This window comes from Dermatophagoides farinae, chromosome 4 (assembly GCF_024713945.1).
Source record: "Dermatophagoides farinae isolate YC_2012a chromosome 4, ASM2471394v1, whole genome shotgun sequence".
In the NCBI taxonomy this organism is placed as follows: Eukaryota; Metazoa; Arthropoda; class Arachnida; order Sarcoptiformes; family Pyroglyphidae; genus Dermatophagoides; species Dermatophagoides farinae.
Window position 1 is genome coordinate 1,820,224 of NC_134680.1, and position 24,831 is coordinate 1,845,054.

The 24,831-nt window shown below is 28.9% G+C and overlaps 3 protein-coding genes across 4 annotated transcripts in view; all 3 read left to right on the forward strand.

The window, feature by feature from the left end:
- LOC124490585 (uncharacterized) overlaps positions 1-24,831 on the forward strand; it is a 43,815-nt gene that overhangs the window by 14,881 nt on the left and 4,103 nt on the right. Inside the window, exons 4-10 of one of the 2 annotated variants that reach the window (XM_075730777.1) lie at positions 7,823-7,873; positions 19,881-20,222; positions 21,543-21,653; positions 22,734-22,937; positions 23,028-23,396; positions 23,560-23,651; positions 24,050-24,323. In XM_075730777.1, coding sequence (XP_075586892.1) covers positions 7,823-7,873; positions 19,881-20,222; positions 21,543-21,653; positions 22,734-22,937; positions 23,028-23,396; positions 23,560-23,651; positions 24,050-24,323 — 1,443 coding nt within the window. Of the gene's footprint in view, positions 1-7,822; positions 7,874-9,597; positions 9,985-19,880; positions 20,223-21,542; positions 21,654-22,733; positions 22,938-23,027; positions 23,397-23,559; positions 23,652-24,049; positions 24,324-24,831 lie in introns of those variants that run through there. The other variant, XM_047053109.2, reaches the window with a different exon arrangement.
- On the forward strand, positions 2,236-3,880 carry LOC124490586 (NDP-glycosyltransferase YjiC). Its single transcript, XM_047053110.2, has 2 exons — positions 2,236-2,896; positions 2,962-3,880. Exons 1-2 carry the CDS (start codon positions 2,350-2,352, stop codon positions 3,780-3,782), a joined length of 1,368 nt encoding a protein of 455 aa, XP_046909066.2. The 5' UTR covers positions 2,236-2,349; the 3' UTR covers positions 3,783-3,880.
- On the forward strand, positions 3,920-5,655 carry LOC124490587 (NDP-glycosyltransferase YjiC). The gene is made up of 2 exons (XM_047053112.2): positions 3,920-4,445; positions 4,513-5,655. The coding sequence occupies exons 1-2, from the start codon at positions 3,920-3,922 to the stop codon at positions 5,325-5,327; spliced, it is 1,341 nt and encodes a 446-aa protein (XP_046909068.2). The 3' UTR covers positions 5,328-5,655.

The window sequence follows — 24,831 nt, forward strand, 5'->3', positions numbered from 1 at the left end:
ATTTTATATTTACCATTTCATCATCATCATCAACAACAACAACAAAAAATTTTGATTTTTTTTCCATTTCCATTTTTCTCACACACACACACAGTGTGCTCCATTAATATATATGATGATGATTCAACCCAAGTTGCTTGCGGTTATCCATCTCATCATTTTTTTTTCTTCCATCCCTTTTTCTTCCAACTTTCAAAAAAAAAAAAAAAAAAAAAATTCAATTCATTTCAATTCAACAGAATTTTTCCCAATGAATTCAATAAATGTAAATGAATGTTGTAATTTTGCTTGGAAAACAATTCTGGAAAAAAATTGTCGATTAGTTAGAAATAATAATATTTGTTATTGTTGTTGAAAAGCTGTTAATTATTTTATCGGGACATTGAACAAAAACTATAGCTAATCAATCGATTAGAAATTGATCAATTGACTATGTACTCAGTTTTTTTTTGTTACAATATAAATAAAATGAAGGAGAAAATCTCATATGTTTGTGTGTAAACATACAAACAAATTCAAATGTTCAATCACCATAAAACCCACACACAAATGTATATTCGATGGACGGAAATTGAATGATATTCGTATTCCGTTTACAACCATCATAACGAAATCAATGGATAATTGTATAATTTGCTAAATAAAGAAATTAATTAAGTAATAATTTTGTTCATTTAATGATGATGATGATGATGATACCAGCATCTATATCATTAATTCACTATAATTGATCCAAATGATGATCATAAAGGAAATTTTGGTTTTGTTGTATTTCTTTCAATCACAATCTCTAGTTCAATCATTCATACCTTAAGGCTGTTTATATATATATGTTTTTGCAATTTTACTAAAGATTTTCTTATTTCATTTTTATTATTATTATTGTTTTCTCTGTGAATGCCTATTATTGTGTGTGTGTGTGTGCACGAATTTGTTTGGATGTGAAAATGATGATTTTTTATGATCGAATTCATGAAAATGGTCATGGAAATCTTCCAGCAACGAAAAAAAAACCAGACGAATAACAAGAAAAAAAAATAAATCCAAATGGTCTCTATATCGAATGAATCGTGATTCTCTCTCTCTCTTCACTTATTATTAATAGAACCAATTAATAATTTTTGTTTGATTTGTCATCATAATTTTTTTTTTTTTTTTTTTTTGGTTTAGTATTTGCCCGCTAGAAAAGTTGTTTTTCGATTTTTTTTTTATTCTGATTGTTGTTATTATTATCATTATATTTCTAATATATATTCATTCGCTCGGTGTGATGATAATAATAATGATGATGATAAGTCAATTATCGGCTATCATCTTTTGCGTTTTTCTATATTTTTATCCTGATTCTGGTTATTATTTTACAAACTTTCAATCGATCGTTGGCTAAAGGAATTTTTTAGCTTTGATCCGATTTCTTGAAAAGATTTTCTCGTTCTCAAAATTCTTATTTATGAATATCATCATCATCATCATCATCATCATCAGCAGCAGCCATCGGCCAAGATTCATTGAATTGCCTTTGTGGATTTGTTTTTCATTTGATTCTTTTTTTATATTCATTTCGTGCATTTCTTATGAACACACACACACACACACACTTTACTGATGAAATCGGATTTTATTTTGTTTTGTGAAAAAACCAAGCAGCCAAATTTTTGTTGTTTTCTTTTTTTTTTGTTTTTAGTTGAATATAGAATAGAATTTTCTCTATGTTCACTGGAATCTCTATGTTTCAAGTTTTCTTTATTCATTTTTATTGTTAAATGTTTCGTTTGTTGTACATTTGAACTTTGTGTTTGGTGTTGGGTGGGTGGCTGTCTGATTGAAACAATTTTATCCAAGTTTTTTTCATGTTGAAATTTGTGAGTAACAAAATTTTGAATGTGCAAATCATCAAATCATCATCATCATCTCGTTTGTTGAATGACGAAATTTTTCGCACTCTTTAGGAATCAAATTCTTTTCCATGAAATAAAGACTGGTTCGAATGTTATGTAAGCGAAATAATAAATACAGAACGTGGATGAAAAATTTAATTTTGTATTCTTTGAGCGAAGGAAAAAACAGCCAAGGCGATTAAATCCAATGAAATGATGAAATGATGATGAATGAGAATGGAAAAAAAATATTTTATTGACATTTCTGGGAAAATTTCTTTTCATTGAATAATATTTTTATTTCCTAGAAAAATTACAATCTTAATTTTGCTCTAATTAATTGATGATAAAATATATTATTATTATAAAGGCTGTTGGCTAATCATCATCTCTCTTATCATTAATTTATTGGTAACATGTTGAACAAATTTTAAAATGTGAGCAATGTTTTCATTTGCATGATCAACTAATTATGGCTGATGAACAAAAACGTTTGAAAATTCTATTCCATTCAATCGAATCGATTGGCCATATAAATGCCTGTATTGGACTTGGTCAAGCATTAACTGAAAATGGACATTATTGTATTTATTTTACTCGAACTAAATATGCTGGAAATTATTCGAAATTTGGTTTCAAAGAATTACTACTCATTACTAAAGATGATGATGAAAAGTCCGAAAATAACAAAACAAATCATCCAAGTGCCAATGACGAATGGATTATTCAACATATGATCACTTCAGGTGTTCTATCATCACGATCATCATTGAAAAAATTAGATCTTTATGATCGCCATAAAACTGAAGATTATTATGTAAAAAATTTGGCTATCAATATGATCAAATTGCATGATCAGATCGCTCGAATGATCGACGAAGAAAAACCTGATTTAATTATTGTCGACCATATGCTTGTTGCACCATGTATTGCATACGGAAAAATTCCCTGGGCTTTTCAATGGAGTTCCAATCCAATTCCGTTGTATCGATCAAAAGAACTTCCACCACCTTTTTCTGGTTCGTTTGTCTTTTGTTATTGTTTATTTTTGATGATTAATTGAGAATATTGTTTAAATTCGAAGGATATCCAATCGACGACCGTAGTGAATGGACCGAATTTGTTAAAATTTATGAAACTTCAACTAAACCAAGTCTTCAATATTATCAGAACTTGTTGAATCACGAATGTGGCTATCCAGAAACAGTTGATCCCGAACAATTTCTATTTCTATCACCATATTTTAATATTTATGGTTTTCCATTGGAATTGGATTATATGGATATCGTAAAATTGCCAGATAATTTTATTCGATTAGATGCATTTTGTCGATATGAAATCGAACAATTTGAATTTCCCGATGAATTTCGTAGTAAAATTCAACCTAAAGATAAACTAATTTATCTATCACTAGGTTCGCTTGGAAGTTGTCATGTTGAATTGATGAATCGATTGATAAATGAATTGTCACGAGCTGTACATACAAAATGTATTGTTTCAATGGGACCATTACATGAACGAATTCAGTTGGCTGACAATATGTGGGGCAAACCTTATCTACCGCAACCAAAAATTTTACCATTAGTCGATTTGGTCATCACACATGGTGGTAATAATACAATTACTGAAACTTGTATGGCTGGAAAACCAATGATTGTCATTCCATTGTTTGTCGATCAATATGATAATGCACAACGTATCCAGGACAAAGGCTATGGATATCGATTAGATCAAAATCAATCGAACGAAACCGAATTGTTAACAATGATTGCAGCCATTTTCAGTGATTATCAAATGCAAAAACGTTGTACACTAATTAGTGAACGTTTACGGTGTTCAAAATCGAAACAAAAAAAAGCTTGTGAAAAAATTGAACAATTTGTAATGCAATTCAAATCAGAATGATAGTTTTATCATATCAATGATAATGATAACTATTTTCTTGGATAAAACTTTTTGATACATGTTTCACTTCTCAACGAGTAACATGCAATTCATCAATGTCGTTTTGTTTTGGTTTTGTTTATTGTTGACATGTCAATATGAAAATTTTATTCAATCCATGTGATGGTCTTGGCCATATGAATGCTTGTATTGGCCTTGGCCAGTCATTACTTTCACGTGGTCATCAAATCTATTTTTTTACAAATGTAAAATATGCTGGTCAATATAATCGTTATGGATTCAAAGAATTTGTTCTCCATGTTCAATCGAATTCAACAACGAATACTAATGGATCTGATGATGATCATCCGATCAAGAATAATAAATTGATGGATGTGATTATTAATTCCGGTCTATTGTCCGATATGTCACCATTGGAAAAATTAGATCTTTATGATCGACATAAGAATCCAGATATGTTTACTAGAACAATGTCCGAACAAATTCTTAATGTTCATGAACAAATGTTGAACATCATTGATGAATTGAAACCGGATTTAATTATAGTCGATTCAATGATAGTTGCACCATGTATCCTCTATGGATCATATCGATGGGCATTCTCTTGGAGTGCCAATCCGATTTTAATTTATCAATCGGATCGATTACCGCCAATGATGTCCGGTAAGAATCGTAATGTTATTTTGTAGCTATTGTGATTGATAATTATCATTTTTGTTTATCCATCCAGGCTATCCATCCAATAATTCGAATGGATGGTCAGAATTTCGTATAAAATTCAACAAAACATTTAAATCAGCTATACGATACTATCAAAATTGGTTGAACCAACAACTTGGATATGCTAGAATAATTGATAATTCTAATAATAATTTATCATTTCTTTCTCCATATCTTAACATTTATGGCTATCCTGAAGAGCTTGATTATACAGATGTGGCAAGTTTACCTGATCATTTTATTCGAATTGAAGCATTTTGTCGACAAATACCTGCAGATTCATCTTTTGAGTTGCCAGAAGAATTTCAGCGAGCCAGATTAAAATCAAATGTTCGATTGATTTATGTATCACTGGGTTCATTCGGCAGTGCTAATGTTGAACTAATGCAACATCTAATCGCTGCTTTAGATAAATCACCACATAAATTTATCATATCTACCGGATTACATCATCAACAAATTCATCTTGAATCAAATATGTGGGGTCGACCATATCTACCACAAATACAGATTCTCTCATTAGTCGATTTAGTCATTACACACGGTGGTAATAATACGGTTACAGAAACATTTTCAGCCGGTAAACCAATGCTTATAATGCCATTATATACTGATCAATATGATAATGCACAACGTATAGAAGAAAGAGGCTTTGGCCGCCGTATCGATGCTTATCATTTTACGTCGAATGAAATTAATGCCAAGATTGACCAAATACTTGATGATCATGAAATGCGAAAACGTTGTGAACGAGCACGGGATCGTATTCATTGTTCACAATCAAAACTTAAACTTTGTGAAAGAATTGAAAAATTATGCCTATGAAAAAAAGATTTAAACTTTTATTGCACATAGAATAAATATAATCACACAACGTATCAAATACACAAACACACACACTGATTGTGGAAAATAAAACTTTTTGTATTCGACCTGTGTGGAACTAAACATATAGATCCTATAGATTAACACATTGGCTACACAAAGAATTGTTTTTACAAGTTTCTCTTTCATTGAAATGAAATTCATTGTTTCAAAAAAAAAACTTTGAAACATTGAATCAATGATGATGACACTATTGCCGTTAATCTTATGGATGGGCAGGTCTTTGTTTGTCAATATACACTATATGTTCATAGCATCATATAAAAGTTTCATACAAAAAAAAATTTCATTAATTAATCAATGTTTTCGTTTTATTTCAACTTTTTACTGTTTACTTGTGTGTTTCAAAACTCAATGTAATTTGTTTTGTTTTGTTTTTTTTTTTATGATTTCTTACATTCAACCATGACCGATATTCTCTCTAAACGTAAAAAAAAAATTTTTAAACTGATCAAACAACATACATTTTTTACAATCAACATCAAGAAAAAAAATCTTTAGTCTGGTTGTTTTTTTTTCTAAAGATTCTGACAGAATCTATCTTGTTCAATCAAATTTTGTTTGTGCGTTTAATGGTCGTGAGAATAACGATTGCAGAATTTCTCCTTATTGTCTGTGTGTGCATGAACTTGATCTTTAGCTATTCATTGTTGTTGTTGTTGTTGTTTGTTTGTTTGTTGATCGAAAGAAACGTATTTTCCATTCAATTTGAATCAATTTTACATCGTTTTGTTATTTTTGATTTTTCACTTTTAAATTCTCTTCATTCATTCTATCCTTGGGCTCTATGTTTACTTGTTTAAAAAAATTTTTTTTTGTGGTAGTAGCAACAACAAAAAAGTTTGATGTTTTCAAATAACAATCATTATCATCATCATCATCATAATCAGGATATAACCTAAACACATAAAAAAAAACTTTACTACACACACACACACACACACACACACACACACACAACCTATTCATCCCGTTTTGTTTCTCATAATAAATTTTAGTTTAGCCCTGATTGTATTTATAAACTTTGTTCCGTTGTTTTCTTTTTCATTTCTTTTGTTAAAACACCATTAAAACATAACAACAACACTGGAAAATCTCAAATTCTGTTTAAACAATACCGACAGCAGTAACAACAATGAGAAAAAAAATAACCATGGTGTGCGTGTGTGAAAAGAAAGTGAGAAGAAGAAGAAAAAAAATTCAATTAAACTAAAAAAAAACCCGACCGAAAAACTTCAATCAAAATATTTCTACGTCCCACACACACACACATATACCAACATTTTCTCCATATAAAATGGATATATTTATTCAATTCATGTAATCAACACTGAAAGTGAATACTAAAAAAAAAAAAAAAATTACGAAATTCCTGAAAATAACTCATTCATTCATTTCATTACACCATACATACATACATACATCACCATGATAGTTTGATGAATGAAAAATGTAAATCAAATGTAAGTGATTCAGATTTACTTTTTTCTTTTCGTTTCGTGTTTATTTTGAACAATTCAAACGGATTATAACCTCAATTGTATGGTTTGTTGTGGTTTTGTTTTTGATTTGATGATGATGATGTTGATGAAATTGGTGATGATATTTTCTATTTTTCATATTCTTCATTTATGATTATATTCTTTCTATGTTGTTTGTGTTTGAATTTTTAAAAAAAAAAACATATAAATAACTGATGAAGCAATGTATAGAAAATAAAATAAAAAATGAAAACATCCAATGAGATAAGAGAGAGCGAGAAAGAGAGAGCTAAAAATCAAATAAAATGAAATGTGAAGAAAAAAAATTGCCTGGATGGATATAGATTGTTTTATGACCGAGAAAAAAAAACACCATTATTGTTGGAAAATAATACAATTTTAAAAATGGGAAAAAAGAAATAAATACAAAACAAAACAAAACAAAAAAAAAATTTCATTTTCAAAATTTTCATTTTTTTCCCATTTTATTTCTATGTATGTTGTTTGTATCTGTTTTTTTTTTCATCATCATCATCATCATCATTTGAAAATTGTCGTTCATTCGTCTTTGCTGTTTTGTTTTATTTTGTTTTGTTTGTGCTGTGTGTGTGTGTGTTGCTGGAACATTTTTGCATTTTTCACTTTATTGCCATTAATAATAATATAATAAATACATTTACAGGCAAATAATGTTCCTTATTTTTTTTTTGTTCGGGGAAAAAAAAATAAATTTTTAGTTTTGAAAATAAATCAAAACACCGTTGGTCATGCATGCATGAATGAAATGCAAAAAAAAAACCGATGTGAAAATGGTTATCCGGATCGTTGAAAATGTTATTTTGAAACAAAAAAAATTTCTTAGCGACATCTATTGATTTAGATCAGAATTATTAATATTTGTTTCATATTTAATTCATTTCTTTTGTTTTTTTTACTTTCAAACAACAATTGTAGGCATCAAACTTAAATCTGAAACGAACAATAATTTATATCAAAGAAGAATCGGTAAGTTCAATTTTTTTTTGTCTGATTTTATTAGTAAAACAGTCAATCATCGACCAAAATATAGTATTACCAATTATATTTGATTATCAATTTTTACCCTGAAATTGTGTCGCCATCTTTCGATCAAGATTCGAAAAAAGTGTTGATATAAAAAAAAGTTTTCTAAATTCTTTGAATCAAATTACAAACACAAAATTCACACTAAAATTTTAGTTTGATATATCCAAAAATTTGTGGAGAATGAAATCATCAATCAAGCATATATGTATGTGTGTTTGTTGTGCAAGTGTTATATTTATCGTTAGCAGCCAGATTAACCAAAAAAAATGACAATTTAATTATGGTCATGAATATTATACCACACACACATAAAAAAGTTAATCATTATGCGTACGTTTTTTTTTCATCAGAAACTTTCATTTTTCAGAAAAAAAACATATGGATCCAAAAAAGGTCAAAAAAAAATAGGAAAACAGTTTGAATAATTAATAAACAAGTGAAGAGAGAGAGAGAGAAAGAGTTTCTCGTTTCATTTTTATTCTTTATTGATTCATATTCAACTGCTATAATACTACATTGCCAATGTTCAATGATGTAATGAATGCAAACAACAACATTCTTTGTGTATTCTAATTTTATTTATTATTCCCATTTATTGCAATTTAGATGATGATGATGATGATGATAGAAAACAGTGAAACAATTAGGAATTGAATTATAATATTTGAAGAATAATAGTACACCCAAAATTCTGACGATGATGATGATGATGACAGTAAGATGCTAAAAAAAATTGTTGATGACTATGATCATTCATTGATGAATAGCAGAAACCATTTTTCAATGAAAATTCTTCACCATTCTTTATTTCTAATGAATAAAAGGCGGGAATTTTTGACTGTTGCTTTTTTCTTGGTTTTGTTTTGGAGGTTTTTGCAAAGAAAAACCATCTAGTAGCATCATCAAAACACACACACAGAAAAAGTTCAACAACGCGAATATTCAATCAAATTCTTCTATATATTATTTTCACTGTCTATCTATGTCTACTGTGGACCAAAATTGATGCCATTAACAATGCGACCGTTAGCCAAAAAAAAATTATGCGCAAACTTTTTCTATTCACTATGGTCTCTTGAAAAGTTTCTTTTTTTGTTTTGTTTTTTCCATTTGCTTTATGGAATAGCATAGTATTGCCGAGGATGATGATGTTTAAACACTATTCTAGAGACCGACAGTTGTGACAGTTGAACAATAACACTTGATTCTTTCGGTACATTCAATCCGTTATTTTTGAAAGAATCAAAATTCATTTCACACACAACCATACACAATATGCTTACGATTTTTTTGGTGATCCATTGATCTGATTGTTAACATCATCATCCAAAAAAAAAAAAAAAAAAATTCTTAAATTCCGTAATGGTCAACATACAAGAAATAAAAAAAAAATTTATCAAATTTCTTAACTTTAAAAAAATTTTTTTACTTTGATTAATGCATTCTCATTTACATTGTGTTTTGTGTTCATAAAAAAAATCCAGTATATGTGTGTTGTCGTGTTGATCATCAACATTGTTGTTTGATTGTTTTTGAAAACCAAAAAAAAAAATTTGAAATTCAAAATCATATCATCTTCATATATAAAAAGAATGATTTAGAAAACAAAAAAAAATACAATCACACCATGGCATTATATTTATGAAAAAAAATGTGTAAGACAATAATTCGACCAACCGTATTTCATATAATGCCAAAGGCTATCATTGTTGTTGATGATGATGAATCAAAATCAACATCAACATCAACATTAACATCATCGATCATATCAAAATTCATTGGCCATAATGTGATAATGTTATTGAATGAAATGGTTAGCCAATTTATATTGGTGAATTTATATTCATCATCAACAGGAAAAATACTGCCATCAATGCCATCATTACGACAAATCATTCATCAACTGGCCTCTGGCCATTACCGTCATTATAATCATAATCAACTGAATATATTTTCTACAATTCATTATCATATTATTTTGCCATTTTTGCTTTATATTTTATTATTGATCCAAATTCAGATTCCATCTACCGAACCGATGTGGATTATTGGTGAGCACATATATTCATATCCTAAAAATAAACTACGAATGACAGAAAAAAAATTATTATTCTTTGCATTTTATTCCAAAATATAATATTCCTGTTTAATTTCTGTAGAATGTTTGACAAAAATAAAATGGGAAAATTTTCATCATTTGTTTCCACAATGATAAAAATCTATAGGGGCTATGTAAATAGCCTATTCGGGTAATCATTAATGTTTCTCACCAGAAAAAAAAGAACGACATTCATTTCAATGAATAACGAAAAAAAACGTAGACACTGAATAGCAAAAAAAAAAATTAATATTAGCCAACCCGTAATGAATGAACTTTTCATGAGTTTTGAGTTTTCGTGTTTTTTTTTGCCACAGAAATGATGCTGAATCAGTAATGAGAGAGAGATGGATGGATGGATAGAGAGATGAATAAAGCTGGTTAGATAGAGTTTAGACAGATATAGACAGATAGTGTTTGAAATCGTCATACCGAATCCAATTATAATACCTAAAAGTTGCTTTTGAAATGAAATCAAGTTAATCAGATACACATCATTGTGAAAACCACAAAAAAAACGTGTACCGAAACATTTTTTTTCTCTCTGATATTTCGTTTATATTAGTAGCTAACGGTAGTGAATCTTATTATTATTCTTTGTTAACATTCAAATGAACTGATCTTCATCATCATCATCTGGTTTTTCGTATCAGGTCTTTCAATTTCCGAAAGTAAAGCAAAAAAAAAAAATTTAACTTATGAATATTTTGTGAATAACGACGACGACGAGGACGACGACGGTGAATGAATGAATCGAATGTGAAAAAAAACTAGAAATTAGAAAATGAAATTTTCGATTGTGAAAAAAACCAGTGGGGTATAAAATAATGATATTAATGAGTTTTTTCAAACAAAAAAAAAACAAATTCCAATTTTTCTTTTGCCAGTTAATCAGAACAATAATTTCAAATTCTAACCTTGTTTTTGGCTTTTTGAATTTTTAAATTTTTTTTTTGTTGATTCGAGTGTTTGAAACATCATCATCATCAACAACGACAACAACAACACTTTGGGACAAAATTGTTGTTGTTCACAAACTTTTTTTTTAAACCGCGTTTTTTTCTCTTCTTTCTTGATTGTTGTTTTTGTCTTTTTTTTTAAAGAGTTTTCGTCGAAAAACTCTTTCGTTTGTCAATCTTGAAAATCGTCGTTGAAATTTCTTTTTTTTTTTACTTTCCCATTTGAGAAAACACAACGTTAATTATAATAGAGAATATACAGCTGGAATTGGAATAGTGATGCTTGGGCCAGATTCTTAAACCATACAAAATGTTGTATTCCTTATTTGTTTATGTATGTGGTTTTTTTTTTGTTGCCATTCATTTCATATCATGGTCATTGTTTTGTTAACATTTATTTGTTTTTCTTTTTCATTTATTATATATCCAACAAACATAAAGTTTTAATAGTTTTCGTTTTCTGATGAAACTTTCGAACACAGAAATAAAAATCCAAAAAAAAAAGAAAAGGGAAAAAAGCTAAAACTCTTTTTTTTATATATACATTCGGCATTACCGAACAGTGAGAAAAACGAAACGAAACGATTCTGTGTGTTGCAAACATTTAAGTCCTAATATATCACAAGGCCTAAAAAACATCTTTTTTTCATTGGAATTATATTATCATTACGTCGAAAAAAAAGAACCATAACAATCAACAAAGATAATGTGTGTGTGTGTGTGTGTGTGTGTGTGATCAAGGAAAAAGAAAAAATGAATATAGAAAATTGTAATAAACAAAAATACACATCAACAAACAAGAAATGACCTTATGCATTTGGCCTTGTTTGTGTGTTTGTTTGTTTTTTATTATAAGATTTGACCATCTCTTCAAACACAAATATATCCACTAAGAATCTGGAAGATTATTAAATTGAAACCTGTGTATTTTTTTTTCAATACCACCAACAACATAGGATTGTAATTTGAAGTGATCATTATATATTTATCAATATCAATCTATTTGAATTGACCACAGTATTTTTTTTCTGTTGTTTGTTATCGGACGACAATAATAATCACAACAAATGATGTTTATACATGATGTACTTATGTGAATGTAAAAAAAAATTTATTGCATCATTTACTGATGATAATCATGATGATGATCATGTTTTTCGATTCAATACATCTTCTTGATTCAAACTTTTTTGGTATTATGATCATTTGATCATCATTCTTGATTTTTCTTTCTCGTTGATAGTGATGGCTATTGATGGCTATTATTGGGTGGTGGGTAAAAATGTTTGTTTGAAAAAATTTTCTCTCGATCATCATCTGATTTTTTCTTCTGACTTTTTTTCTGGTGATGAGGGTTTGATCGAATGTTTTTTTTTCTGTTGTTGGTTTTTAGTGGATGAATTGGTTTGCTATACACTAAGTGGTCACAAGTAACAACAACAACAATATAGACAAACATTATTATCGTTGAAGTAAAGAATGGCCACCAATTTATTGCCCATCATTATTATCCTCATCATCATCGTTATCGAATTGGTTTGAGTCAATATTTGCTGAATATTAGAGAATATTCTTTGTGTCTGTCGGTTTGTATGTATCTAAGTGATCAATCGTTTTTCTTTTTTTTCGTTTGATTACCCAAAAAAAAGTGATTTTCAACTTAAGCTAATGCAAACTTTTTTTTGCTTTGTTTGTTTGTACTGTGTTTCAATGTTTTATTGTTACCGATTTTCTTTTCCTGGATTTCATCCTCTTCATATCAATGGCATTTTTTTTTGCCAACTTCCAATATTGTTTCTAGCAATAGAAATCTGAATATGTGTGTGTATTGAGATTTTGATGACTGAAATTCGGACTGTTTAGCTAGCGCTAGCCTTCATCATTTTGATATTATTCGATTCTTATCGATGATTGTGTTGTGTGAATATTTTTTTTGCTGATATGATTGAATGAAAAAGTGAAATCAAAAGATAAGAAGAATTTATTTCTATTTTATCCAGCCATTATGATAAAGATAAATTCTTCAAGATTCTGAATTTTGAATATTTCTTTGTATGGGAAAAAAAATTGATTGAACGTTTTATTCGTTATTTTTCTTACATTTTAGCTCATCAACATCATTGATTGTTGTATTTAGTTTCATGGTAAAATTTTTCTTCATTCATAATAATCACGATCGCTTTCAATACATTCATTCATCTCAATTCCATCAATTCAATTTAATTCATATGTTCATTGTTGAATCCATAAGTGAAACAAAAATAGCAACAGAAAAAAAAATATTCCCAATTCCCGAATGCCTTAAATTAACGAATTGAATATAGCAAGAAAGAGGCAACATTGCGACATAGACATTGGTTAGACACACACACACACACAATCTTTGTATATTGATCCATATCAATGTTTCATATCTATCGACAAACAAACTTTTATTGAAGATTCACCCATTTTTTTTGTCTTCTTCTACTTGAAGATTATAATTGTCATCATTGATTATTCATTGTTTGAAATAAAATTGTCGCTGTTGTTGTTTCCATTGATTCAATGAAAAATATAGATTGAATGAATAGAGATTTTGTTTGCTTTTTTTTATATACGAAGCTCGTTTTTTATTTTCTTATTTTTTGTTTTGTTTTTTTTTATTGTTGTTGTTGTTTATTTGTTTACTTCCCCAGATTCGATTGTTTCCGAAAAAAAAATTGCTCGTTTCCCCGGATAAATTTGATTTTTATTGTTCTTTTTTTTTCGTTTTCTTCCTTCTGACTATATATTATCACCATCATCATTTGAACACAAATAGTAACTATTATAGTCTTGAACTTTGTTACCCGGATTCGTTCGTGGTCGTTTTTTTTGTCTATAATCAATAGAGGTTTTACCCCTTTTTTTCTCCATTCTGATCGGATATCAGTGCCTTGCAAAGTATAAGAAATAATCACAAATTGAATTGAAAATTGTATTCGACGAAAAAATTTGGCTACACATATAATGATGATCTTGTTTAGTTGAATGAAAAACAATCGGAATCGTCTACAAAAAAATAAATAAAAACGAAGGAGGTAAAATTGTTTTTTTTTCGTTCTTCGGCCATATTTCGATTCATCATTTGTCATATGTTCGTGTAACTCTATCGTTTGCTGTTTTTTTTTCTTTTGGTTCACTCTGGTTACGTTTTAATAGCAAAAGTAAACTTACCGTTGTGGAGATAATCGAAACTTTGTTGGAAGATCAAAAAAAAAACAGAAAAACCAATAAACAAACAAACAATTCAAACGACAAGAATGATGAAAAAAATAGCAAAAGAAAAAAATTCTACCAGAACAAGAAAAAACTCCAGATGAGGGTCTGTTTTGAAATAAAATATAAAAATAACTTGGTCCCGACTCTGGAGGAAAAGGTTTTCATGAAAAAAAACGGCCCTCACTGATCCATTCATTCATTCATTCATTTCTGGCAGTTGATTCTAACCAAATGATGAACCCTTGTCTCTCTATTCAGACAACAACAAAATAAATGGCAATGAACGAACGAATCTAATCTTTTCGAATCCAAAAAAAGACACACAATTCTCCTCGGTCTGGTTTTGCGATGGTGATGGTGGTTGTGTTGGTGTAAATCGAAAATTATGTCTTTTCCATTTCCATTGCCAAGTGATTTTTTTCTCTTTGTCCTCATACATTCTATCCAAAAAAATCTCATCATTACTAAACCCAATCATCGTTATTGTAACATGAATGTCGGCTATGTATGTGTGTCGGATCTCTTATTGTTTTTTGTTTTGTTTTCTGATTCGATTAAATGTGAAAATCCCAATAATAATATATGATGGTGAAGGGCATTTTTTTGTTTTGTTTCCTAAAGTATCTTTAGGTTTTTGTATAAAAAATATTAGCACACACATACACAGAATTGAATGAATGAGAACAGGCAGACAGACAGACACTTCTGGAATTATTCTGTGTCTATGTGTGTGTGTGTTTGCTAGGATGTAATCAATGCCGATGATGATGATGATGATGATGAAAACTTGAGCCAAAGACAAGCTTCCGTTCACGTCGTATATGCGATTTGATATCATCATCATCAATCCATAAACATCCTTATATCATATTCGGTTTTTTTTGTAACAATTTTAAACAGAATAAAAATCTCGATACAAATGACGATTAATGTTTGTGAGAATCACATTTTTATTGTTTTGCAAAAAAAAACTATACAAACAAAAGCAACCAGAAAGAAAAAATTAGAAAAACTTTTCTTCCACAAATTTGGTATAAAACACATATATATGCGAAACCCAAAAAAATGGAAATAAAAAAAAAATAAATAATGTTTCTACATGAACGAAATCGAGACTGTTGACTTGTCAATGTTTATGTTTCGGGCGTTTCTTTGTATTGCAGGATTTTCGTTTTTCGCATCGCATTCATAAATATTCACACACATACACACACACACCTGGATAAGCAAATATGCAATAATCTAACCTAGCATATAGAATGAACCAAACACACACACACACACACACACACAAACACACATTTCCATCTCAATTGGCCATTTAAAATGTGAATAATAATAAAAACTAATAAGTCGGTAATATTACAATGTTGTTTTGTGGCGCTCATCTATAATAATATATTAGTATATAGTAAGTTTGGTAGAATCCAAAATTGCAATCAACCACCAGCTTATAATAATAATAATAATAATAATAACAAAAATCTGGATTCCTAATAAATAAACAACGTAACGGAAGCATCAAAAATCCCAACAATAGCTCCAAAAAAAAAAAGTTATTACATTTACCAAATTATATGATCTCACACACACATACTGTTTTTTTTGCATATCGTATATTATTATACACATAGCATATTCTTTTTCTATTTAGTGTTGATGGCGTTGATTGATTCATTTTTTCATTTCTTTATTCTTTATTTTTATTTTTTTTTGTTGATTGTTCCCGACAAAAAAAATAAATGAATGAAAACGAAAATAAACATAAAATACAAACATGATGTTTTTTTTTTGGTGAGACCATGTTTTTTTTTCATTTTATCTGAGAGAAGATGTATTGACCGGAATGTACTGGGGGTTTTTTTTCTCTTTACTGTTTGCTTGTTTGTTGGTCAACAAAATGTTTATATGTTTTATTCACATTCATTCATTTATTTTATTCATTTGGCTTCAAAAAGAATCTAGAATATTAATACCTGGAAATTTTGTTGATAGAAATGAATGAATGAATGAATGAATTTTCACTTTCCATTGAATGGGTTATTTGTTTTTTTTTCGACATTTACTTTTCTGTTGTTGTTGTTGTTGATGATGATGATGATGATGGTTCTCGATAAACATATGTATTCCATTCCATTCATTTATTTTCATCAACTAAACAACAACAACAACAACAACAGCGACAACACTACTGGAATAGGGAAAAAACTGTGAATCAATTTTCATCACATCATTAAATTCGTCAACATTTTTTTTTTCTCACAAAATCAACATCATTTTTTTTGTGATATATGAAAAAAAAGCTTAAGGTCATTTCCATCGAGAATAATAACGAAAGGAATCCATTGAATTTGTGAACAAAAAACTGATTCATTACATTGCATAGTTTTTTTATTCCATTCGATTCAATTTTGTTTTTTATTTTTGATGATGAAAATAATTGCTAATTAATCATTATGCATTGTATAAAAAAAATTCTATGAAAGTGTGTATGTGAAAAAAAATTGGAATTTCCTACAAGTTTTTGAAAATCTATGAACACAAAAACAAAACAAAAAAAAAAATTTGGTAGAAAAAAATATCATTCCCCCCCCCAAAAAAAAACTAGAATTACAAAAAAAAAAATTCGAATTGTCATAATCATCATCAACACAGTCTTAATTATCTCCCATTAAACTGTATTAGGTTTGGGCAAGATTTATGAACTTTTGAAAAAAAATCGCAAAACACACACACACACATTTAACCCAGGCCGCTAATTCCAAACCATTATTATTGTTTGTCGTTTTGTGTGGTGATCGAAAAAAAAATTTATCCTGTTTCTTGTATTTTTTTTTTTTTTTTTTTTGATTTCAAACTCTTTGATAATCTAAATACTGTTTTCATGAAATCGGGTTATTTTTTTCAGTGTTGTTTATGAGAAAAATGCTTACGACATTGGGCCGTGTAATGTTTATAACTCTTTGTTGTTTTTTTTTGTTTGTTTGATCGTTTCGTTGCCGATTCTTGTTATTTTGCTCCACTTTATGGTTATTTCTTTTGTTTAGATGTTTTTTTTCAGTTGGGAATTTCAAGATTATTTTTGTTGTTGTTGATGTTTTTTAATGAGAAAGTCATCTCTTTGAGATTAACGTTCACACGCACAGACTGGACTATAGTCTGTAAATTTCCAATCGGAATCGACAGTCAGTCAGTCAGTAAGTCATTCAGTCATTCGAATTATACACATAAACACTTCGTAGACGAAAAGTTTAAACACATCACACACACACTCATCTCATCGTTGGCAATTCCGTTTATTTCGATTGGCTTCATGAATGGTATTTCTTTTTTTTCATGATGATGATGATGAGAATTTGGAGAAAAAACTAAATGAAGAAGCCAAAAAGTCTTCGTAATTCTTTTCCAAAAAACCCAACCAAACAGCATCAACAGAATACTAGCTAATCATCATTAAGGACGATTCACGACAACAACGACCAAGAAACGAATCATATAATAACGTTAACACTGGCCTGGTGGTTTGGCATTTGTCTTTGTTTCTGGAACAACAGCCAAAATATATACTTAAAGAGAGAGAAATAGAAACAAACATTATCATCACGTCTTTTAATATATCGCATGTTTTTTTCTTTTTTTTTCTTTTTATTTTTCTACTCCCAAGAAAAAACACATACTATGTTAAATGTACAACAAGGCTCAAATTAGTACCCTGGATTCTTTTCTTTCTTTTTTTTTCATTTTTATTTTGTCATACTCATTGTCTGCATGTTTGTAAGTATGTGACTAGAACCATTGTTTGGGTGTTGAGTACAGTAATAGTGACAATCATCATTGGTGGATCATCTATGGTTCAAGAATAACGCCCACATCATCATCGTTGAGGTCCATAATTTTGGTATTAGATTTTTATTTTATTTTTATACTCAATGATCATTCCTAGCAGTTATTATTATCACAATTTGATTTTTTTTTCTCTTATTGAACTTTGAGAATTCCATTGTTCGTAGTTGAAAAACAAAACGAAAAAAATTTCAAATTGACAAACAAACGGAAAAAAAGATACAGCCGCCGTCGTATACACGTCATTTATGACAATTGCCGACATTTTAACCGATAATGATGATGATAATGTTTACATCTTCCATTCTATCGATAATGCAGTATTTTCTTTTTTTTACCATCAATACAAATTCGGGTAATTTGTTGTAAGAATTTTATTTTCCTGGATACGCCTTTCCGCGAATAAAAAAAACATTTTGAAAAAAAACCGATATTACTAAACAATCAAAATGATCTTTTTTTTTACTTATTAGTGCTAACAAATGATTTCTATTAGTTTGGAACTTTGGATTTTTTTTCCCATTGTTTGTCATTTTACAGTGTGTGTGTGTGTGTGTGTGTATCAATCAATCCATCAATCAATTCAAGATGGAAATGAAATGAATTAAGGGTTAAGAAAAAAAATAGAGAATTTTTTCCAGATAAAAGTCTCTTCAATAGTCACTAATTTGCATAGCTAAGTGTTTTTTTTCAAAAAAAAAACGATTTTCTTAATTTTCAGTTACAAAACTACATTTATTCATTTGTTTTATGATGATGATGATGGTGATTATCATCATTTTCTTTGTCGAAAAATACTTAACTCAAGCATACTTAACAGCCAGTTTTTTTTCCGAAACGGTAATAAAAGAATTGCATTTCTAGAATCAAGCAAACATCCAAAGCAAAAGAATCGATTTTTTCTGGTTTTTTTTAACTTCAAAAAAAAAATATATTCATCAAGTTAAATTATTTGAGGTAATGATTTTCAAAGAAAAAAAAATTACAAAAATCATGATAATTATGGCAATAATCATACACATATACATTATTTTTTGTCCTAAATGTATTTGATGATGATGATGATGAATATATTAATGTTGTTGATGATGATGATCATAATGTTGACTACAGAAACAAAAAAATTTAGTCTGCATAACATTAAATGAGGCCGTAATGACCAATTTTTCATGGATGCATAGTGTTAATGAGATTTTATAGGTGTTAAATGACGAGAATGGTGTGTGTGTGTGAGAGAGAGAGAGAGTGATTCCAGGAATTCGATAGGTATACAGTTTAGTAGCAGTCCATAGATTAACTTCTGCTACTTTTTTTTTGTTCACTGTTGTTATTCAAATCATTATTGCACAAACACACACATATATATAGAATGCTTTTGATGATGATCATTTGCATCATAAGTAATGTTTTTTTTTTTATTTTGCAAAAAAAAAATGGAATTTAGTTAATGTTTTTTTCTCTCTTTCTCTTTTTTAAGCTGCGAAGAAGATTCAGCAATTCGTTTGCTGTTGTTGTTGTTGTTGTTTACCGTTCAACAAAGTTAGGGTGGAAATTTTTTTTTTTTTTAATGATTCAATTTTCAATGAATTCGCATTGGTGATTATATAAAGCATTTGCCATGATTTGAGATGATTTGAAATCTTTTTCTTTCATCTTTTAACACATTTGAAAATAAAATAACCAAATGATATATATATTTTAGTATTGAAAAATAAAAATTCTAAAAAAAAACAAAAACACACCAACGAGATTCATTTACCGTTTAATGTTTTGTTTTGTTTTTATATATATTTGATTCATATAGATAATACCAGCTATAATGCTATAATCAATGGTGAGATAGCATTGCCTTGTAATATAACATCACCATCATTTGATGATGGTGTATCATTGGTACTTTGGTATCGTGATGATATTGCTACACCAATTTATACGGTCGATGCAAGACAATCATCATCATTGGAACGTGCACAACATTTTCTACATACAGATATATTTGATCAACGTGCAACATTTAATATTAGCTATCCATTAGCATTTTTATTGATCAAACATGTACGACCAAATGATGGTGGTGATTACCGGTGTCGTGTAGATTTTCGTCGTGCTCGTACTGTGAATCGTATACTTAAATTAACCGTTATCGGTAAGTACAGTGTACACATTTCGTTGAAACGAAAAAAAAAATTATTAATAATTTTTTTTCACATTCTGACAACTATTATTACATGCATAAATTGCATGTGGCCCAACATATATAATATAATAAAAAACCCTTTTTATATTCTGTTTGACGATAGATAATTTGTTATGCGTTTTTTTTTTGTAGTTAAGAATCGATTTTTTTTACCCATGTCTGTTGTCTCCGTTTAAAACAACGAATGAACCTTAATCAATGACCGAAAATCAATGATGATGATGATGATTTTTCATTCACTCACTCATTTTTTTTTATCATATAAACTTTTCTCGTATGGTGTGTAAAAAGCAAAAAAAAAATCGTCGATCAAGCCACCCAGATAGATATAGAAACAACAACAACAGAAAAAAAAGAATAATTTATTATGAACGCATTAAACGAAACGAAAAGAAGAAAAAAATCTAATTACCATTTTCATCGATTGGAAAAGGGGATGATGATATTAGTAGTAGTAGTAGTGTACATTTTCATCGATTAATAATCGAAAAAAATAAATAAAATAATAATACAAGTAGTAGAGATTATGTCTACAGTTTTGGATTTTAGTCTACCCCGGGTTTATCATTGAATTGTCATGTACAAACAACAACGATGACAACAACTGGATATACATAACTGTTGTTGACCATTCATCAATGAATTGGCTATATATAAGAAAATAAGGATCATTTGAATTGTCAATTTGTAAGTTGTTTTTGTTTCATCATCATCATCATCATCGTCACCAGTATATACGACATTTAAAATCAAATAGTCATTTTTGCACATTCAAGTGGAATATATCAATACCAACAACGCCACCATCACTATCACTATTTTGATGATGATGATAACTTTATAAACTCAAAATACACACACACGAACACAAACAAAAACTTTTGTCAAAGCAACAACAATAAATGAATGAATGAATGATCAGAACCAATTATCATTATTGTTATATATTAAATACGTGATGTTTATTTGTCAGCATCATCATCATCATCATCATCATAGTTGATTTTTGTCGCTATTGTTACTTAAGTGTAACTTATTTTCGTTTTGTTTCTTCTTGAATTAGAGACCATGTATATTTACTAATTAACCACGACACACACACACACACACACACACAGAGACAAATACAAACACATCGAATATTTGTTCGTGTTTTTTTTTCTCATTCATTTACAATTTTCGTTTTTTCTTTCTCTTTCCTTTTCTCGTTGATATGTTGGTCATGATATTTTTCAATAAAAAAAAAAAAAAATTCACCACCATTATCAGTTCCGACAAGTTCTGTTATTATTTATGATCAAAATTTTACCATCATCGATAAGATTGCCGGCCCATTTGAAGAGGATTCCACACAAAGCCTTATCTGTGACTCAAGTGAAGGTATGTTATATCTGTTTCAAAGAAAAAAAATTCCATAATATCAATAATCATAGCTCGGGAAAACAAAACAGAATCAGGTGGTGTTTGTGTGTATCAATTTTTTTTTTGGTTTCCTATATTTAATTTTCTGGGCGTCAACAATGGTGATGATGATGAACAGTAGAAAAATTTTAATTAAGACTTGTTTTTCACCAAAGGTTATAATTTCCTCAACGGGTTTTTTTTTATTTTCATTCATCATTCATTTAGTCAGTTTTTTTTTATTTTGTTCACTGAATCAAGCTTTTGAATCAAGCGAGCAAATAAAACAGAAAAAACAATACTGCCTGAAACTAACCAGTCGCACACCCATATTATATTTTATTTTTTTTTGTTCTTCAACAACAACAATCATTCACCATCTATGGATGATTTACTGTGTTGAAAATTAATCTAGTCTTTCTTTCTCACATAGGATGTGTGTGTGTGTGTTTTTAGCTTAGTTTGTATTATATACGGTTTATAGTTTGATTTTTATTACAAAACATATATATTAAATGAAGGTGAAAAATTACCAAGGCTTAGCATCGAACAAAAAAAAAACGAAGAAAAAAATTAATACTGAAAAGACAATGCTTGAAGAAAAGTTCTTTGCATTACACATTTAAATGAAAAAAATACTGTATGTGTGTGTGTGTGTGTGTGTGGTGAATAGTTTTACAAGCTAATAATTTTTTCTGTTTTTCTATATATCAACATTAACATCAACAAAAGCTTTATTCTGTAAAAAAAACGACAATGTCTTTGTGACTGTGTTTGCATCACATCATCATCATCATCAAAAGGCTTAGTGACAAGTGTGTTAATCTCTGATTCATTTGGGTAAACATACACATACACACACTCATACTCCATATATAAACCAAGTGAGACCGAAATATTTTTGCCATTTGATGATGATACAAGATAGATTGATGTATGGATGGATAAATATAGAACGAGAGAAAGAAATCTTCTATTATTATTATTATTGTGACATTGATTTACTAATATTTTTTCCATGTATTAATCAAATCAAAACAAAACAAAAATAAAATAAAGGAAATCCTTTACCGGTAGTACATTGGTGGCGTGGTTCGAATCTAATCGATAGTGAATATTATATCATCAATAATAGTATATCAAGAAATGTGTTTACATTAAATAATTTAAGCCGTGATGATCTACAATTATCTCTTACATGTCAAGCATATAATACAAATCTTACTGTGCCTATTGTCAAGACAATTACATTGGATCTTTATTGTAAGTTTATTTTATTGTAATGACCATTGATTTTATATGCTCAAATTTCTCAAAATTCTCTATATATATTCTTAATCTCTTTTCTTCTAGTAAAACCAAAAGAAATACGAATAATTACACCTATGAATAATATAACGACAACGACAACGACGACGACAACAGCAACACCCATTGAATTAGCATGTCAATGTTCAGGATCAAGACCAGCGGCTAAAATTAAATGGAAAAAACATCATCATCATCATCAACATAAAAATGGAAACGATGATGATGAACAACAAGAATGGTTGGATGCCTATACACAGATTATATCCAATGATGGCCTAACAACAACTAGTTTTCTTTCATTTGTGCCTTCAATCGATGATAATGGTAAAAATATTACCTGTATCGGTTATAATCCTCAAATATCACAATCGAAATATTCGATCGAAAATTCTTGGCTAATCAATATAACATGTACGCATTCATGATGAGAATGATTAAACGAATAGACAAAAGAAAAAAACTTTGCATATCATAATCCAGATTAACTGAAGAAAAAAAAATATTTCTCACTGAAACTTTTTTTTCTTGTTTACCATTTTTTTTCTCACTCTTGTTGTTGTTTGTTTATATGTAGATGCTCCGATTCTTTCACTAATCATGGGTTCAGATTCGCAATCACAGGATATTGTCGAAGGAAGCAACGTTTATTTTGAATGTGATATAAAGGTACATATATATACTATTTTTTATTTTGATATTCGAAAAAAAAGTGGATTGAAAAAAAAAATTCCTAGGTTTTTATTACGGGTCACATTGAATGTTATTAGCACAGAATTGGATTTGGATCACATATGCATTATATTGACAGCCATAATAATGATCTTGTCCTAGTTTTGTTAGTTTTAGTTTCCGTATTAGTGTAGTATACCATTCATTTACTTATAGTCGTTTTTTATATCTATTTTTTTCTGGAAATAATCAAAGAAAAAAAAATAGACAAAATTAAATGATCATTCACTTTATATGGCCGCTAACTATGTCAATTTTCTTTTTCTCTCTCTCCATTGTTTCTTTTCTTTCTTTTTTTTTTTTATTTGTTGTGTCCAAATAAACTAACCAAATAGGCCAATCCATATGTCACCACATTTGGATGGAAACTTAATGGACAAATACTTGATATGCTCAATATTAGCACATGGACAACAACAAAGACGACAACATCATCATCGAATTCGATGAAAAAAGCATCATCGACAATCATCATTGATGGTGTTGAAATGCGAAATACATCATTGTTGGTTACAAATGTAAATCACGAACATTATGGCCATTATCAATGTTTTGCTAGTAATCGTATTGGATCTAGCCAAAGTGAATCCGTTTTTCTTAATGTTAAATGTGAGTCACTTTTATTTTTCTATTATTATTTCACTATTGTCCATCATCCAATCATTCAGCATTTTCGGATGTTTCGAAATTTTCCGTTCTGTGTGTGTGTGTGTGTGTGTCTGTGTGCGTGTGTGTTAATGATTTCCGTCCGTGCGTATAAAAATTGAAAATCACTCGATCTAAAACGAAATTGCCGGAATAGAAAAAAAAAATTACCTTTTCCAACCAACGAACACACAACCAATCTAAACAACGTACAATACACGATTTGCATTTGTAATTAAATTCAATTTTCAGAAACAACAACAACAATAGAACTTGATAAACACAATTCGGAATGAGAAAAAAAGTAAAGAATTTGATTTCAACCAAAAAAATAAATAAATAAAATAAAATCACTATTGATGATCACTACGATGACATTGTTTTGGTAAAAAATACAATAGTTGAAAATTTAAATTCTTCATCTACGCCATTGTCATCGTCTGAATCTATATATATATTTACATTCGCTACT